Below are 20640 nucleotides of genomic sequence, written 5' to 3' on the forward strand. Positions count from 1 at the left end.
TATTATACCCCATATGCAAGGGTATCTCATCATGAAGGCGGCCAGACGAATGAGGGGCAACCCACTTGTGATTTATAAACACGCGCGTCGCTTTTGGTGATTTACTGCAAATTGCTTTATAATGTTATATAAATTTTGTTACTCATTTTTTGTATTTTGTTTTCGTTTGGTTGTTGCTGTTGCTTTGTTTGTTCCTTTCCTTTTTTTTGTTGTGATGTTGTTTGGTTTGTTTTTCTTGCGGTTTGCCTGCTTGTGAGTAATTACCAGTTATAAAGAAAACAGCAGGAAAAACAGTAGGAGAATAGTAGAGCTTCTAATACGTTGGGAAAGCCTTGGGATTAACTTGGCTCATTCATTCACTTCAGTGTTCATTTAAGCCAAACTGTTAACAGGCAACAATTATAGTCGATTTTCTCTTGTTCCATTGCCAAGAATTAAGTCAGCTTTCCAATGTTAGACTATAGTTAAATATTATGAATTCCTTTGTATCCTAGGCCTATTGATAATTTAGTCTTTAAAATTGGAAAACTAAATAAAAGTCTAATTTTATTCACAAATCTAATGTAGATTGGTATAATTTTCCAAGTTTAAATATTTATAATGATAATCGATCCTTGACTGGATATAAATTTCGTGTAGGCAGTGTGTATGCAGGAAATTCGTTACTTTTATGATTATTTGCATTTGGTAAATGGGAGAAGTGTGGTTTCTAATGAGGAAACATTGTCAGCAGCAGTAATACAAGAAAAAAAGCAGAAAAATAATAAAAGAAGAGAAAGAGAGAGTAAGAGAGAGTGAAAAAAACAAACTGGGAATATGAAAGTAAAAGGAAATCTTTGTCTGTTACAATTTACATGAACATCTGCCTACGAGTGTATGGGTGTGTACGTGTGTGCTTGTATGTGTATTTATGTAAACTCTCCTGTCTGGCGTTGTTGCTACTGCTGCTTCTTTTCTCCTTTTTTCAGGCAGCTAAAGCGTTTTTTATTGTATAAATTTTTCGTAGCTGAAAATTAGAAATGTTCCACTGCGTTCAACTTCACTGACAGTGCGTGGCAAATTGCTTTCCAAAGTCTGAAATCTGGCATGTCTGGGGGGTACATACGCACACACACACACACACACATACCGACACAAACAAACGCCATGTATGTACATATAACCAATAGCTAACAATAATAAAAATGCCTTTTTTTTTCATTTTACTTTGCTGGCTCGTTTCCGTTTCCTAACAATAAGTACAGGCAGAATGTTAGAGCCTTGTATTGTATATAGGTATGCGAGGTGTGATCAAAAAGTAGTCTGGGAATTTTAATTTTTAATTAGAATTCAATAGAATACACTAAGGTTAGGGGTTATTTCAGTGGTTGAATACATTCTGAAGTGTATCCATTTCTATGTCTATACAAAAATATGTCTATTGCTTATTTTTGTTGGATGAAACGTCTGCGAATTTTTTTGAAACATACCTCGTTGATAAATATACGTATATATCTGGTATACATATGGCCATATTCCTGCTCTGTGGTGCGGTAATTTGCATGAGTAAATGATGGCACATAATATCCATGCATTAGAATTATGCCCAGTCCTGCCCCTCACTGCCATCCCCCCCACACCATGGACCACCCTTCCGCCCTCTTTCGAACCTAACAAATAATGGCAGTCAGTGCCGGAAAAATTTACTAGATAAATGCGAAAAAATCGAATTTCGTTTTTTTTTTTGCACACATACGTACGGCGTGTGCACATGGCGTATACGCAATAAATGTGCCTGCTGCTATTATTATGACATTAATGCCCACCCAAATCGATCATCATCCACAGTACCAGTTCCCAGTTTATCCCTGCACCCCATTCCTTTGTTGCTTCATCATTGCTGTGTTGGGGGGTAAATGATTATAGTGGTGGATAATTTGATGGTGTCAGGGGGCAGGACTGAACGGTGCATACCAGGCACACAATTAACTTAATTACTGTTTAAACTTTCACACCAGACACCAGAGACACTGACATAACACCAACAAAAATGAGAGAGAAAAAAAAAAAAAAAAAAAAAAAAAAGGACGACCTATTCATACATATAGATTGAATTATTTGGTAAATGGAATTGCAGAATTTGCTGGCAGAGATTTAGCACGTGGCCAGTGGAAAATGTATAATAGAAAAATAAAACCTCAAACTAATACTGCTTAGTTACTGTGGAATATGAAATATAAAAGCAAAATTAAGAACTTTATCGAGCTTTAAAAGGACTTAAACACAACACAAATCACATCATTCTAATGCCTCTTATGAAATATGAGTGAGTAAACAATATTGAACGACTACCTTAAGTGAGTAAGTGAACGTGGTCACCAAACAAGTTCCTTCTTGACTCAATCACTCATTGGCTCAGTAGATTCAAGCCAAGCTTCAACTATAGCCGTTGCTATCCTTATACCATATACTCACAAGAACTGATCAGAAAACTTAGAAAGTACAGGCCGAACAAATGATTCAGTGAGTCAGTGAGTGAGTAAATGAAATTGTTCAATCATTAAAAAGAAAGTCAGTGAACTTCTTTAACAAAATGAGTCGTTTAGGGTCATTAAAAGTATTATAGTTATAAAGCTGAGTCCATATTTTCAAGGTACAATTGTTGACAAAAAGTGGTTCCAAAGGCCTTAGACTAAATTAAATGCTTTTAAATGAAGTTGCTTCATTTAAACATAAACATATACAGACAACAATATTTTGTTTGCAATCCTGGAACAAACACTTTTTGGTTAAATGGCAAAAATATATGTATATGTATTAATGCACTAATTAGAAATTTGATGAAATTTTAACATTTTAGTTGAGAAACCTTTTAATCTTTCTTAAGTCGACTGGCAACTGAAAGTTTAAACTAAATAGCATTAAACAGGTTTCTCAGTTATATTATTTTAAACTCTGGTTTGAATTGGAAGCCAAACAGCAATAAAGTGCAATTTGATAGAAGTTGAAATAACAAATACATTTTCTTTAATAGTTCACTGGCAAATTACCGGCTTCTCATTATTTTGTGACGTTTATATGCAAAGGAAAGTTTGCAAGATAATTATCTCAAAATGAATTTAAATTATACAAATAATCTGACAAGCTTTTGTTTTGTGACAACAATTTGATTTGCTCTTTCGACATCTTTGGGCCCATAGTACAGACTTTTAAAGCACTGTATCTATTATGCAGTCAGCGTGCTCCATTATCGTTTTGCTCATTTCCGTTGTCGTTTTTGATTTTGTCGTTGGGTCGCCTTGTCAGGGGTGCAAAAGGCCATCATAGTGTATATATAGATATATATATAGGTAGTAGATGAAGCCAATGACTGCATTTGACTTTGAGAAAGCAGTTTTCATGCTTTTACCATAACCAACCTACCAAAGTTTTAGTGTTCCCTGCTCGCTCAGTGCCTGCCTGCCTGCATGGCCCTCTCTCATTTACCCATCTTTGTCACTTGCAATAACTTTCGCGTCAGTCCAGCTAGAGCAACAGAATTTAATGCATTTTCTTTTATTTTTATTTTCTTTTATTTACAGACCAAAATTCCGTGTACAAACGTCGAGTATAACACAGAAGCGGCAGCAGTCGACGAAGGCATTTAAACCGGAAGGGGAAAAGAGGCAAGCAGACAGCAAGCGCGCGGTCTCCCATCCAAAAAGAGCGAAGCCCAGGCCAAGGCAGAGCCTTTTGTCTGTATCTGGCAATTGGCCAAGTTAATAGAGAGCCGGGAGGCCCGATAATGACGTTGCTGCAGCTGCTCCTGTTCATGCTGATGATGACGCTGCTAACTTGGTTATTGCTGCCAGTATAAAAAGAAGGAGGCAACTGAAACCAAAACAGAAGCAGAGCAAAAAAAAAAACACAAAGACAGAGACAGAGAGATAACAAAAACCAAAAACAAAAGCTAAAGCGCAACGCCCTCGCTTTGCTGTTGCCTTGTCATCGCTTACGTTCCACGTTGCTTCACGTCTACGTTCACGTCCAGAGCAGGGCAGGCTTACTGCATTTCCGGTTGTTGTTCCTGTCGCCGTTGCCGCCGTCGTCGTCATCGTCGTTGACGTCGACGTCGTCGTCGTCTTCCCATAGCCATGCCACTCCACATGGCGCACAGCATCTGCGTGGCCTGGCTGCTGCTTCTCGTCGTGATTGTGATGAGCGGTAAGTACCCGGGTATTTATGCTATTGGCCGGCCTTTGCTTGCCGTTGCCGTCGCCGCCAACTGGCCGCACGAAAAGCCTCTTCTCTTCTCCATCTCTAGTTGGGCTTCATTTCATTCTGTTTCCTTTGGTTTCTCGTTTTATTGTTGCCACAGTTAATTGTTGGCATTTGTTTGGCGGCGAATCCTTTTTGAACAGAAAGGCATCCTGTAATTGCCGTTTCCCTTGTTGTTTTTCTTGTTGTTTGACTGAATTTTGTTTCAATTAACAATTAGTTTTGCAACAACAAAAACAGCAACAACAACTCAATGAAAAGGAGAAAAAACTTTTTTATTGTGTCTGGCCAAAGTTGCCGCAAAAGTTATGCTTTTGCCATAAACCATTAAATGAAATAAAATTACGTATACGCCCATCAGGCCGTCCTTGGTCACATAATGCAAACTGAAAACATTAATTAAAGTGTCATTCTCTTTTTTTTTTGCTTCTCTCTTTCAAATTTTATTTGCCTCCATTAAAAAAATTAAATAAATGTATGAATATAAATATCGATACATACATCGAATGGTCGTGGTTGCCCATACATACAAATAATTCTTGTGATCATACTGAAAGCTTACTCACCTATTAGTATACAGTTTTCTATAAGTTGAGATCAGCATTGAGTTTGCTCCATTTTTTGTCTGTATTAAACTTGATGTCGCTCAAAACGAAAATGTTTTACAAGGAAGCCAAGATCCAAGAACAAGACACAATTGATTATTATTATTTTCAACATCTGTAAACGAATTTCTGTAAACATTCAATTATGTTTTAAATATTGTTTTACCATTTTTTGATTGAATTTACTTGTATTTTTCTTATTGATTTTTGATTAATCTTATTGATAGAGCCCTCGACTAGCCAGTCCAGTGTGTCAATTATACAGATCTCCTCATAGTTATACATAGCTGGCAATTGAGCATTCGTCTAATTGCCTTGGGGAATCACCATGTTGCAACACAGATTCGAAACGAATGTTTACTATGAAATTGCCGCAGTTAAACAATTGCATATGAATGATTCTTTGGCCTTGTCAAATTATTGCTGCTATCATTATTACAATTATGAATATTATTATTTCAAATATGCATAAAGTTTAAAAACAATTGAAATGCCAGTGGAAATAAATTGTTTATGTAGCTGCCCAACGAATGAGGCATACGTCATGTGTGCAGACAAAGATACACATTGGATTAACTTGTGGCTTGAATAGTATTTGTTTTGTCATATTATACATTTATACAAGTTGTTTAAAATTTCTTATGCACTTTCATTAAGCAACAATTAAATTGTCAAGTAAAATTAGTTGATTTGCGTGTCCTGAAGTTGACTTAAGATTTTTAATGATTTAGGATTAAGGTTGAAGAATGAGAGAAAACAGGACAACATTGTTAAAGATTAGAAAGAGATTGTGGGGAAAATTAGTTAAATAAAAGTTTTAACCTTTAAACCGATTCGGTTTCTACCTTTTTTCTTCATAGTTAGGGTCCTTAACTAGTTTATTTTCAAACCCAATTTAAGAAATGCTCCACTGTGCTCAAATTGCCAAAACAAATTGGTATTAGCTGTGACAAAGCAAAGATATTAGCACAATTTGAGTTGCCTTTTTTCTTGTCCTTTTCGTTGGGTGGGCAAAAAACCGAAAAATAATTTTATTAACAATTTCTGCTCATCTGGCCCATCCACCATGTGCCATCTCACTTACGTTTAATGCATTTGATTTATATTTTGAATGCTTTCGATTATTTATTGCATTGGCGGCAACAAATAACTTCACAGTGCGAAGGGTCAATGGAACAATTCAAAAAATGCTCGAATTAATTGCATTTTTGGTGCAGCAACAAGAACGCAACAAGCAACGAAAAAAAGGCAAACACATATTTCAAAATTCAATTAAAATAAAACAAAAAAAAAAAAAGCGAGCCAACAGCAAAAGAGCAACGTAAACGACAACTCCTCGATAGCGACATTCTGACAGTGACACTATGCAATTTCCGCTTGGGGCGTGGCCAGGTGGGTGTTAAAAATAATTAAAGTGCCCCCCCAAAGCAAAAGCAAAATGAAAGAGGCGAACAACAAAAAATAAATATATGTATATACAATGACAACAATGCCAAACGGTCTGAGCTGCCGGGCAATGACAGTTTTTGTTGCTGTTGTTGTTAGCAATTTTTGCCATTTGCTATTTGCCATTTGACATTTGGCACTTGCCATTTGCCTTTCTCTGACTTTCGGCCAACAGAAACAGAGAGAGGGACAGAGAACACAAATGAGAGAGACATTGACCAATTGGTTAGCGAATGGATTTTCGTTTTTACTTCTGCAGCAGCAGCAGCAGCAGGTGAGCATTTCGACGCGTTTTCAACTAGCTAGCCAAGCTAATCGACATGATACGCTCGATCAAGCAATATACAAAATAATCTATCAATCAATCTAATGGATCAATCAGCATCTGTATCAGGCATTAAGCATTAGGCATTTCGGTATTAGCACGTGTTCGCATCCGCATTCGCGTCCGCGCGTCTGTTCATGGCTGTCAAATACTTTTCTAAGTGCATTTGCATGTTTTTGTGGCAGCAAAATGAAACCAGAATCGCGAGCAAATGAACCAACTGAACGCCATTTAAGACGAATTAAATTGAATTCATTTCAGCGAGGGACATTTTATAAATTTAGCAAAAGCAAAATAACATTCAGACTGATCGGAAAAAATACTGCATAATCTATTTGTGGTCTAAAAGTATTCAATATTCTGTTAAAAATATTTACAAAATCGTTCATTGTTTTTTATAATAGTTAAGTTAATATATCACCTTAACTTAAGTTTAGAATAAAATTCGTCCGAAGTTTTTCACTTAGAGAGAAGAGAAAAATCCTTGTTACTTATCCTTGTTACTCTCGTTATTGAAGTTTTTTAAGTTAAGTGTCGGGGACTCGATACTTTAATTTTTGACTCTTTTATTTTGTTTACTTTGCTGCGTTTGAAATATTGATTATGATTGATTTATGCCCTGGCAGTAAAATGAAATTAAATAATATTTATTGGCAAGTATGTACATAGATATATACATATATATTTGTGCAATTGGTTGGTCCATTGGGTCCAACCAATCTACTCCAATTCCAATTCCATTTTGAATTTCGTATTCCAATTTCGTTTCTCTGTGCAGTAAATTATACAAAGTTAAATTTACGAGCTATTCCACTCCATAAAGGCAATTGCCACACACTTACATACATATTTTAATATTAAATAATATTTTTCAAGTTCCACTCATGTGCATCGGGAATTTTTTTTTGGTTTTTTAGATTTTATTTTGTTAGTTTTCTGTTGGTTGTTTGACTTGCGCGAGAGAAACACCATAAAAAAGTAAGAAAAGTGGCAAAGAAATCAAATAAATAAATGCATTGCAATTGAAAAGAGTAGAGCAGATGTGTGAGCCGAGCCCAGCGCATATGGATGGCAGGACGTTTTTTTTTGTACGTAGAGGGGGAGATAGCTACGTAGGGGACGGAACGTTGTAGCTGGTCAAATATTTGCAACAAACTTTCCGGGGCTCCAGCCAAGTCATTGAACGTTGGCCAAACTCAAACAGAAAAATGGAAACGAAAAATGAGTGAAGTGAAGTGAAGCGAGCCAACTCAGCCCAACTTTGCCAACTCTCCAATCAAAAACAAAAACCAAAAACGAAGCAGGAAAGAAGGTAAGAGGCAGAGCCACGTAGGTAATTGAGTATGAATGTGAGTGTCGAAGAAAAAGAGAGAGGAAGAGAAAAAGAGAGAGACATTGAGCAAAAGCGAGGAATGTGTCGAAAGCGTTTTGTGATATTTGCCAAACAAAATGCTGGCAAGAAAGGTGTGCCAAGGTAGTAATAGGTGCCAAAGGTGGCCAAGACACAGAGAAAGAGAGAGAGAGAGCGAGAGGTGCTAGAGAGAGGAAGAGAGAACGCTGGCAAGCAAAGTAACTGGAAAATGAATTCGATACATTATCATGACGTCAAGTCGTGCGTGGTGGTGGTCCCGTATGCCGTGTGCCCGGCTGCCGACTCCAAGAGTGAGTAGCTGGGTTGGGTGGATGAGTTGGTTTGGGAGCTGCTGAAAAGTATAAATTACATGTAATACCGGGCTGCTATCGATGGCAGGCCATTTCTTATGCGAAACACCTGCAGCTACCGAGAAACCAGCCAGCTAGGACACAGTCAACGACCAGAGAGACCAGAAGGACCCAGGACTGACAGACATTCAAGCAAGCAGTCAGCCATTGGCAACTGTGCGCATAAATGAATTACCAATGAACCGCATGCTTCACGTTTTCAATTTGTGCGATAATTTTACCTTTTATTCGTAATGTTCTCTTTGTTTTTCTGCTTTCTTTTTTTTTCTCTCAGTGTGTTAGAACAAAGAGTAAAGAGTGCATAATCATTCAGACAGTTGGGCGGAATAATGTAAAATGTAGATAGAAATCAAACTTGCAATTCGAAACTATTAGACCATATGACGACACACACACACACATGACAACGAATTTTCCATTTATGTGTGTTTTCACTTAACTATGAATTCATTAAAATTAAAAAAAAAAGAAAACATTTTCGTTCTGTCTTGTTGAAAAGGATTTCCTCAATAGGCCTGTTAGGTTTTTATGCAGAAGATGCAAACGTTTCATGGAATTTAAATAATTGAAATATTTAATAACCTACATGTACATACATACATGTGCTTTCGATCGAATTCGGATTATTAAAGCTTTTGCTATTTTTCATTAAAAAACCAAAGAAATAGAAAAATAATTTCAGCCTATCTATCTATACTTTGGTCAAGTGAATGATAATTATATTGCTGCACTTTGAAAATAGTCACATATGCATTAGTAAAACCCAAATAAACCTATCTACTTGTTCATATATGAAGAGGCTATTCCGTTCGTCTATCTGGCTACCATTTGTATCGACAGGCAAACATAAAAGCGCAATTTGCGCAATTCTGCCATCAAGTTCCATTTTGATTACAACACGTTGACAAGGACACACGCATTCTTGTTGCTGCTGTCAGCAATCAGGGGAAGATGGCCATGTAGGTTGCCTGCCTGCCTGTGGCGGACTGTGGATTGTAATGTGGGTATGGAAATGGCTATGCGTATGAATGGTGATAGAGGGTGAGAGAGATGGTGTGGCCCAATGCCAAGTAAAAGCAATTTCACTAAATCTGCAATTGTTATGTCGCCTGCTAAACAACTCACTTACCCGTAAACATAAACGACAAACGTTCTCACACGTCAAATATTTATTTATATTGCATTGTTCTTGTTGCTTCTCTCTCTCTATCTCGCTCTCTCGCCATCTTCCTCTCTCTCTCTCTATCTCTCTGTGGAGAAGAACTCCGTATATGATTTGGGTATTGATTAAGCTCCACTGGGGAAATTTACGTTGAAGTGGAGCATGCCAGTGGCTGCTCCTATTTCAGCCTCAATTACTGCCTGCCTGGCATCACTTTATTCCTTTCCCCATACGAGTCCTCAGTGTCGCTCTATCCCAGTATGTGTGTGTCTGTGTGTTTTGCTCCTCTGTGTCGGAATTTTTACTACCTTTTTATGTATCTGTATATAGATTGTTAATGTCGGCAAAATACATGGCAAAAAATGAAGAGAAAAAGTAACATTACAAAAAAGGGGCACATTGGTCCATAAATCATGCAAACGACTTGATGGCGCCTATTAGGCCTTTGTTTATAGGCCTAGTTAAAATGTTTATAGAGCAAAACTTTACGGTGAACAGCAATTAAAAGAAAAGTAATGCCATTGCCGTCTGTCCTCCTGTTGATCACACTTGGAATTCATTCATTCGACAATTCATACATTACAAAATTAAGAAATAAGTAATGTAATTTTCCGAATATTCAATGATTTTATTGAAGGTTTTTCTTTAACATCTTCTTTCTTTTCGTTCTTTTTTCCAATGCATATATCGTTTCCATGTGTTTTTCATTTTATGCTAATTTTTATGCAATTAACAGTAACATGCAACAATCCTCCATATTAAATTTCATTGTGATTTCTCTTTCCTTCTTCATTCCGTTTAAAATCTTTGACCATGTGCAGTTCTATAATAAATTCTTCATTATTAATACTATACTATTTTGCTCAGTGCAAGTGATGGCATCATTTGATGAGCAGTGATTACACATTTTCCTGCTTACAGACTGGATACGTGAGGCAAACACAAATTTGGCTGGGGCGGGATGATTTTTCTGTTTTCCCTTATGTATTTTGTTTTTACTTGTTTTTGTTGTTGTTGTTGTTGTATTTGACGCTGTGAATTCCCACGAGTGCACTTTACGCTTTGCCTCATGAGTCGCACTTGTATTGCCTCAATAAGAACAAAAAAGATCCATTGAGAAAACATTTCATTGAACTTTCCTGGTTTTCCATCTTGCTCACACTCATTTTGGCCTATTAAGCTAAGGTATTTCCGCTGCAAATACAAACAATTTCCGTAGTTAAAACATGGCCAACAACATCATAGGGCAGCAACAATGTATGATGTGCCCCACTGAATATTTATGGCAAAGCAGAAAGACTTGGCTCGTCTTGTTAGATTTATTGATGAATTTCATTTCATTTAATTTTATTTCAGCCTTTTCGTTTTACCTGACTACATACATACAGATATACAGACATATAAGTATATATATCGCCTGATGCCTGGGACTCACCTCTTGAAATTGCTTTATTTTCGAGTTGCCTGGTTTTTTGTTTCTACCAAACAAGGTGAAACACAATTCCCAACTTTCTGCGCCGTATTGTTTGTTTTTCATTCGAGCCAACAGCAGCAGCGGCAGTAGGTACCCCCAGACATTTATATTGCTTCGCCTTTGCTCAACTACCACATCGTATCCTTCAGTGCCCCACTCCCCTTTTCCCATCAAATCGCTAGCAACTTTCAACGTATTTGCGATGAAACGTTGTTGGCATCTAAAGTGGCTACGATTAGTTTGCTAATGTTGTAATTTCATCATTGGCGGCCAGCAGCAGTAGCAGTAGCACTCGAGAGCAACGCACGCTCTTAGAGAGCTTAGCGCTTAGCTAAACATCATCAGGTACTTGACAGCCAGGAGACCGCATCATCTGGCTGACCATCGACCCTAATTCCAACCCCAAACCCCAACACCAAAGCCAAACCCAAACCCGAAGTTAAAGCCAAAGCCAATCTCTCTTTCATTCCCGTTGTTCATCGAAGGACTCTCTGACCGACTGACTGACGTTTTGTTTCCTCGCATTTTCGCTGAGTCGTTATGTGTGCCGCCATGTTCACCGTTTGCCTCAAGTTTACTCTCTCTCTCTTCTTATTTATTTATTTTTTTTGTTTTCCTTTCGGGTTTTTTTTTTTTTTTTTGCCGAATCATTGAAGTGAGTGGCTTTTTATTTGCCAGCAAAATGGCAAACAATTTTTTGCTCTCTCATTTTCTTTAGCTGCTTTTTTCTTCTACTTTTTTTGGCCATCTTTAGTTGGTGTTTTTTTCTGTGTGTGTGTGTGTGTACGATTTTCGTTGTATTGAAAAGGAAATGAACTCATAAAAAGTAATTTGGCCATAATGCTTTGGCCGAGTTTAGTTACTTAATTTGCAGTTGCAAATAAAGTTTCGCTTTATTAATTTTCATGCTGAGTATTGTTGTTGTTGTTGTTTTTGCTATTGTTTTGGCTAGCCACTTAAAAAACTTGATCTGGTCTTCAAGTAGAAACTCAAAGCAATAAACCCTAAAAGTGCCTTCGAAATCAAAAGCAAAATAAACCAAAAATGCCATTTGAAAAGTGGTAATTGATACTGAGAATGTCTGAGGATACAGACTATAGATATATGTTTGTATGTACATATACATATACTTAATTTAATTTAAATTCATTTTTTGTCTGGTGTTTTTTTTTTAACAACTGTGATTTGGCTGTTTATCAAACGGAATTGAAATAATACGTGCCATGGCCATATACATATATATTTTATTTTGTTTTTCTGTTTTTTTGTTTTGTTTTGAAAAAGCCGCAGGCTAATGTACACACACACACTCAGATAGACGAACATACATACATATATACACTTTCTCTCTCATTGCCGCCTGGAGCATTTTCAATTGAATTTCTCAACTCTGTTCGGGTGAAATTTTTTTGTTTTTCGTTTTATTTTTTCAATTTTATATTCTAAAATTCAATTAGTGTGCAATGTCTGTGCACATGGACATGTTTGTCTTTTCATTTTCTGTGGCTATCTCAAGCTGAATATACCTCAAAGACTTTGAACATAGCTCTCTCTTTCTCTCTATATATACATACATCTAGCCTTATTTGGACACAGTATTTAATTGTGTTGTTCCTTGATGCTGACTTTTGCTTTGCTTTGTTTTTCACACTATTCCAAAATTGTGAAAATAATTAAATTTTCGTTCGTTTGGTTGTCTGTAATTGCAGTACAAATTTAGTGTAGCATAACCTGAGGCGTTGCTTACAAAAACTCTTGCCCTGCTTGGCTCCTTCATCTGGAAAAGAAGTTCTTAGTCCTTAGAACGGATTTATAGTGCAGAAAGCTTTGTCCTGCCCTCTGCCCTACCCTCAAGAACTAAATGCAATCAAATAAACAAATACTATACAACTGGAAAATAAACAAATGCTATAAAATGTATATGTATATAGAGAATGAGAGAGGAATAGAAAGTTTTTTTCCGGCAGTTTACTGCAACCAAGTAAAAACATTTTTCGGCAGCAGTAACTGGACTTTCCTTATATTTAGTATTTTTCAAGTGTTATATATGGCCAGCAATTTTTGCATTGATATCTAAAAGAGAAATGAATGTAGTTCGTTGCACTTAAATTTGTTTGGATTTCAATTTGTAGAAGTGCGAACAAAGAGTAATAATAATAATATCATCGTCAATATTGTCCACTACATAAAACAGGGCGTCGTTATTCAAAAAATATCTTTAGAATGCCTTTTGTCATGACGACGATAATGCTATCTAGGATAGCGCCACCCCTGTTGTCAATTAATGTCCTTCACAAAAAAGCTAGATCAAAATATAATTATTTACCTAGCTCTCCATCTTTTTAGTCGCCTTTGTCGTTTAGCTGTTTGGATCTCGAATCTTTAATTCATCAGCAGGCAGTTTGAAACTTACAACAGTTTTAACTCGAATTGTTTAAAAAAAAGGAAAGAAAAAATAAATTCAATTCTTTTGTTTTTCCATTTTGCACAATTTGCGCGACTTTCTCTTGTTCTCTTGGTCCCTCTCGATTTCTTGTCTGTCTCCGATTGTTTTTCATGCGCATTCAATGAACCATAAATTTCAAAGTGCGGCATAACCAGACGCGACGGCGACAACAAATATGTATAATAACAAATATATACATATGTATATATATATGTTCTTAGAAAGTACATATATTGAACTCGATAACAAGTTTTAAATTGTTGAAAATGTATTCACTTGTCTGGCTTTAGGTCACCTGCCCAGCTAGATTAAGTAGCTAAGATATTGATACTCTATTTGGGGGGTAGAATGGTGGCAGCAGCAACAACAATAACAATGCTAACAACACTTTGTCAGGTGCAATAAAACAGAGATGTTAAAAATTCAGAAAACAAGATACAAAAAAAAAAAAGGAGAAAAAAAAACAAGAGAAATACCAAACAATATTCACATTGCACAATGGCAAAAAACTATCAGATGGAAGGGATAGGCAAAACCATTTAAGTCGATGATGTCTTTCTCTCTTTTTTCTATCATTTTCGGTCTCGTTTCTATTTTTTCATCCATTCATGTCTTTAGTCCGTTCTGTCTCTCTTTTTCTGTGTGTGTGTGTGTGTCTTATCTAGTAAACAATTTTATACTTCCGCCTGAGCGACAAACAATGGAGCGTAAATATCCCAAAAGCGGGGCTAAGGCAACAGAAAGAAAGCAGAAAAATACATTCTAGAAAAATGCCTTACATAGAGCAATAGCAATAGCAATAGCAACAGCAACATATAAATGTGCAAATGAATGAATGAACGAATGAATGACGGACTGACTGACTGACTGAGTTGGTGAGTGAGTTAGTGACTGGCTGACTGAATAGGATAGTGGACGAACAAGTGAGACATAGCCCTGATGCATACATTTCCGGTGCAAACAAGGAGCCATTGTTAGCCAAGATTCACATACACACACACACACACATAAACAATGAATCAAATTCTCTGAGTTCCAAAGACTGATTACCCTAACTGCAAATTTTTACTAATCGAATGGAAATTTAAATCAAGCAAAAATATGAATAAAAATATTTAGTAATCACAACAATCTCAATTGAGCCAAATCTCCTAGAAACGTTTTACCAAAAGTGCAAACTAAACTTTCTGAAATTTATCTAATCTATTATGCAATGCATTGGGTTAAAAGTAACAAAACGTAAACCCATTTTTTTTTGACAGCCGAAACTACCCAGTTGATTTCTCTTCCTTTAGACTATATAAAAATTTTGCAAAAAGGACTGGAAAACAAAACGAGAGAAAATGAGAAAGAAAACTAGAACAATGAATGTTGTCATGGCGCAAGAACAACCACATGACAATATAGTTGATAAGATTTGGATATGTCTACAGCAACATTTATACAACAATTGCTGTTGTTGTTAGTGTGCAATTTTCCTTTTGGTTTTTCTTCGGTTTGGTTTCAACTGTGGCCAAGTGCAAAATGTTTTTTGCACAATTGTCACCATGACCCCTACACAAACACCCACGCACACAGATAGAGTAATGTCAACAGAGAGAGGGAGGAGATGAGTGTGTATGGTTTTGTGTGTAGGTGTTAGTTAAAGCTGTTTTGCATACTTTGCGGCGCTCTGACATTGGCAAATATTTGCCCTTTTTTCGGACTTGGGGGCAAAGCAAGAAAATAAGCGATAAATAAATACAATTTGCTTGGTCTTTTTATTTGCATTTAAGATCGAGCAGATAGAACACGCAAATGATGGCCGACCATCCAATGGAGAACCAAACGAAAGGAATATACATATATAAACCGGCCAAACTAGTGAAAAATTATGTGAATAAGACCATTTCTCTTCTCTCTGTCTCTCTATATCTTATGCGTTATTTTATATTATGGATATAGCGAAATATTTTAAAGCCGCATAAATTTGAACGCCCTTTCGCCGAATAGAAAAAAAGGAACAATAAAAAGGGGAAAAAACCAACACGACAAGTTAAGCGTTTTTCCCTCATCTTGCCATTTTCCCGTGTCGTGCCTTTGTCCTTCTATCTCTCCCTTTTTAACTGCTTCAGTCTCTCTTTCTAATTTGCTTTGACATCTGACATGTGTTGAAGGCTTTGTCTTTGTGCGTTTGTAATTTCCGCGCCCCAACTGGAAAACCGAATCCAGAAAATCATGAACAAGAACTGGAGCTGCATGAAGAGTGCTGAAACTATGGCAGAATGATGACGATGTCGAGTAGTTAGTAGTCGCAGTAGCAGTAGCAGTAGCAGCAGGAGTAGTTCTAGTTCATAGTATCCCGGCAAGGGCTTAGACATGCTTTTAATTAATTTGAACGCAAGCAACGGCTGCATTTGCTGCTTTGTGACTGCCTGTTATGCCTGTCCCGACTCTGCCTTACTCTCATCCACTCCCTTTGATGTCGTCCTGAACTGCTGTGGCGCGAAATTTTAGCGAGTGTCGTCAACGCTCAATCAAAAACTTGAACAACTGTTGCCAGAGTCTTTTAGAATTGCCATAAGCGAAATAGAAAAAAAAGAAGAAATTTCCTCAATTTATTTACTGTGGCCAACAACACTTGACATTGCCCTTTCACTATCTTCACAAATTTTGTCCTAATGAACGCTAAGATAACTAATTATAGAGATGCAGAATGATAGATTATCTAATTATAAGACAATTATCTATCAATAAAGGTCTCTTTGAATTTATTTGGTGACCGATTACTTTTCACATTTGGCGTACTATTTCTTTTTATTTTCGGAAAACTATTATAGAAGATGGAAACAATTCATTTTGATCGCATTGTAAATTGATTGTACAAAATGTAGAAAATTATACAGATTTAAAGTCTTTTTAACAAGAAATCGTCTGTCTTTTGTCAAAAGGGACTAAATAACATAACATGTAAAGTGTTGTAAGGAGACCAAATGAAAAGAATTTTCTTTTGAACAGTTGGTAATGGAATCTAAAAAGTTAGCAATATAATGGCTAACACTTTTCGCCCTCTTTAAAATAGAAGAACTCTTGGTAATGCCTTCATAAGTGTATTCCCAATTGTGTGGTTTATGATTTTTTTTTGTGTTTTTGTCAACTACTGGGTTGAAATGTTTCCACTGTTCCGACAGAGTGTAGGACTAAGGACTTTCGGGTTGAGACTGGTTTTAACATGCCGCCGTGATGTAACTGTTGCCGTCAACTTTTAGTTGGCTTGTCTTACGCTTACCGAACATGAGCCATGTCGAGCATATTGTTAACTTTTTGCCCATATTCTCGAACGGCGATGGGGCAGCGGGGGGCAGCAAGGGGCAATGCAACTACAACTGCAACGTCACCGGTACCGAGACCATCACCTGCCCGCCAACTGTAAACTGGCAACTTTTGCTACTTATTTACATATTTATAACTCGAAGCAAGCGATGCCTTTGTTTTTACTTCAGCTTCATAATATTCTGTTTCTACTGATTTCCACACACACACACACACACACATGCACGCATACACATGGATAGACACGCATACACGCATGGATGGAGTTTAGTATAACCCGCAAAGTTCACAATTTTTGGGTTGTAGTTTGTGTAATGCAAATCGTATGCAATGTGCAAATTTTGTGATGCAACAACTTGAACTGCTCGCCACTGCCTCAACTATCTCAACTGTCTCACTTATCCTTCGTTCTGCAACACAGTACACCACACCACATTACACCGTCCTAGTCACAGACCCGAAATGCTCTCGTTTCTTCTTGCATCTACATTTCCCTAGAAAGTGTTTGACTTGTGAACGTTGGCATATTGTCTTACCTTTTTCCTATTTTATTTTATTGCATTATACATATTTTTTGTTTGTCTTGCAGCCGAAAAATAAGAAAAAGCTAAAATATACAAAAATAAAGACAGAGAGGGAGAGAGAGAGAAAGACTCTTTCACAGCTGATGCAAGTTGAATTGCTTCATCTGTCTTGTGTGCCTGAAGGGAAAGGTTTAACATGTGTGTGTGTGTGTATGTGTGTTTGTGTGTGTAGCGTTTACTTTACAGCCTCGGCGCCGTAGAGTTTCACAGTTGAGGTCCACAAAAGTTGTGGCAAATCAATCGCTTTAATGGTTGCATCCTGCCACATGAAGGAAGCTGCACATAGTTTGTATATATGTATGTAAGTATGGCCAATATGTTACCATGAGGGACATGCCAGCACAGTCGCCCATTGTTGGCAATTCATTTACACATCGTCTTTTGGGCCACAACAATGGATGCCCCCAAAACGGACGATTTCTTCTTCACATTCTCATGCATATAGAATGACTGCATTAAATATGTGTATGTGCGCAGGTTTGCAAAACTGTTGAAAAAGAATACGGCCAAGAGAATGTAGGCAAGAGTGAGTACATACAAATGTGCAATAGTATTGGGTTTGAAGCTGAGTTCAAGAGGGACAGAGAGAGGTTGAAGAAACGCGGGCCTCACTGTTGACAACGCCAATACAGGTGCGCACAATGCGAATGAGTGACATGCAAATGCTTTCAACAACAATTGCAGTTTATGCTGAGAACTCAGTCCTACGCACACACATACACAAACATACATACACGAGCGTAGTTCTGATCTTATTTAGGTAGAATTAACTTTGTTAATTTAAAATATTGTTTTAAGTTGACTAAGTTGACATGAAATTCAAAATAAAATCTATTCATTTATTTTATCATCCCGAAACAGTTTTCCCCATCGATTCAATTGCGACTCGCTATATATAGCTAAACTGCCAGCCGTAGATCAGTTTTATTTAATATCCATCGAGGTTTATATCTGATTACACAGAGTAGTTAATCTCAACTTGAACAGGAAGTTGAAGAAGCACCACAATCCATTGCATAATCACTCAATCTCCTATGATGTGGTCTGCAAAATAGCTGTAACAAAGATAAATATGTACCAGTTTTAATCCCTTTTTTGCTACGTCAATGTCTTGTAAAAAAATGTGGGGAGTGAGTAAGGATATAATGGTAAAGGCATGCAGACATTGCTCTACTCACGTTACGTTTCATTTTTGAATGTCGATTTTGTTGTTGTTGAGCATTTTCGTTTTCCTTCTCTCATTTCTTCTTTTCTTGTTTTTCGTTTGTTCTCTTTTTTTTATGCTTTTTGGTGTTTGTGGTTATGTGGCTTGGTTTTTTACTTACTCCGTCTCTCTCTCTCTCTCTCTTTTTTTGCTGCATGGTAGGGAAGAGTAAAAGTATGTTAGTAACTGAAATCTCAATTTAATTTCAAATATCCATTAAATCATTAAATTAAGTTAAAAGACGAAGTATTTTTTAAAGTTTCAATAAATTTTAGTTTTAGTAGGCAGAATTAAAATTTCCTTAAATTCAGTCGAGTCTCAATTTTGTGGCATGTTTTTGTCCTGTTCTGTGGAGTGATAGAAGAGGCATTTAAAAATTCTTAACCATATGTTGTCGTTGCTGTTGTTGTTGTTGCTGCTGCTGTTGGCCAAAGATGTCCTCACTAAATGCCCATGACGTTAGCTAGGGTGCAACCTGTTTTTGTTTTCAACCAAACAAGAAGAATGTACCGGACCACAAATGGCAATGGCAAATGGCTGATGAAACAGAAAATTTCCTTCTCTTATTTTTTTTCCTTTTTTAACGTTTTTGCTGCTGCTGTTGCTGCTGGTGCTGGTGTTGCTCATTCACTCACTTATGCATTCACACTCCTATATGCAATGCACCACAAAATTGCAATTTCCACTAAGATTGATGAAAAACGCTCGGTGGCCATAGTCAGCTTCATTCTGGTATGGCTGCTGTTGCTGTTGTCGGTTTGCCTGATCGGAATCATGTCATCAATTGAATTTCAAACGATTATTTTTGCACGTTCTGAAAAAAGCAACGCAAAAATATATTTGCAACGCCATCCGTGCGGGTGTTGCAAGTGTGCGTGTTGCTAGTAGTGAGCATTTGTATGTGCGTGTGTTCAGCCTGAGCCATTCTCACAATACGTTTCGATTACGAATTCAAATCAAATTGATGACGCGCCCGTTGTTGTCGAGGTCGAGCAAAATATGAAATGTTCACCCACCCATTCACATCATTCCACCACTTGCAACTCCTCGCTACCCACTTCACTTTACTTTTTGCCATCCATCCATCCATCTGCCTTAACATTGCTCGCAACCTGTGTAAACTTTGGTATGTAATCCCGCAAAGTGCATTCATGCAAAATTCACAATGCGCAGGTAGCTCAAAAATCATCACCAACAGCAGCAGCGGCAGCAGCAGCAGCAGCAACAGCAATAACATCCGCTCTAGGGCCTGAATCTTGCGCCTTGCTGCATATTTTACAACTTAATTTAATGCAATTGCAATTGCATATTTTTGGTCGAGGCTTTACATAAAGTAAATAAGATATGCATGGACTTCTATATGCATTAACTGCTCTGCAATTTGCTGATATTAATCTTGCAAATAAATTTCTCGAAGCACTCAAACGTGAAATGTTTACCCCATCGTCCTGCTTTTGCTGTTGCTGCTGCTGCCATCCGCTGTTCAAATATTTAATGAATATTAGTTTTCTTTAGAGCTCTGCCTAGGTTTATATTTACGGCATTCCATTTCATTCAGTGGCTTATGTTAATATTTATTATATCTAAAAGGGGTTAACCATATCAAATGGAACTCTAAACTGTTAAATTGAAATGAATTCGAGTTTGAATTTATACTTCATACATCTGAGGATGTTTTTCCTTTAATTTGAACATGTTCCTTGCTATGTTTGTTTCAAAGTAATAACCAAATATAAATTATTCGATAATTTGATACCAAAAATTGTTCAATAAAATTTACATCTTAAATAAGGTGTAATAAGTCACTATGAATTTTGTATTGTTTGTTCCCCTTTTAACATGGCGCCGCTGTTTGTTATAGTCAGCTCAGTTTCTGTTTCTTTTTGGCATAGCTTGGGTCTTGGGCCCATTGCGGTTTTCTATCAACATTGGAAAGAATGAGAGAGAGAGAGAGAGAGATAATTTAACGAGCAGCCGCCTCGAGCCTCAAACAGCGTGAAATAAGCAAATTTATATGCTTAATTTTTAGCATTTAAGTTGCGCTTAGATAAAATGTCTACAAATGGACAGGTTTATGAGGCATTGGAAGTTGCCGACTAGTCTATTGCAAAAGCAGCAAACAAG

The 20640-nt window shown here is 37.0% G+C and overlaps 1 protein-coding gene across 1 annotated transcript in view; it reads left to right on the top strand.

Annotated features, from left to right (window-relative positions):
- The window catches only part of dpr6 (defective proboscis extension response 6), a 105439-nt gene that overhangs the window by 32294 nt on the left and 52505 nt on the right, over positions 1–20640 (top strand). The window contains exon 2 of the mRNA XM_068292545.1: positions 3561–4182. Coding sequence (XP_068148646.1) covers positions 4113–4182 — 70 coding nt within the window. The 5' untranslated portion in view covers positions 3561–4112. The remainder of the gene's footprint in view (positions 1–3560; positions 4183–20640) is intronic.

The sequence above is a fragment of the Drosophila tropicalis genome, unplaced genomic scaffold, assembly GCF_018151085.1.
Source record: "Drosophila tropicalis isolate 14030-0801.00 unplaced genomic scaffold, ASM1815108v1 contig_694, whole genome shotgun sequence".
NCBI classification, from domain to species: Eukaryota; Metazoa; Arthropoda; class Insecta; order Diptera; family Drosophilidae; genus Drosophila; species Drosophila tropicalis.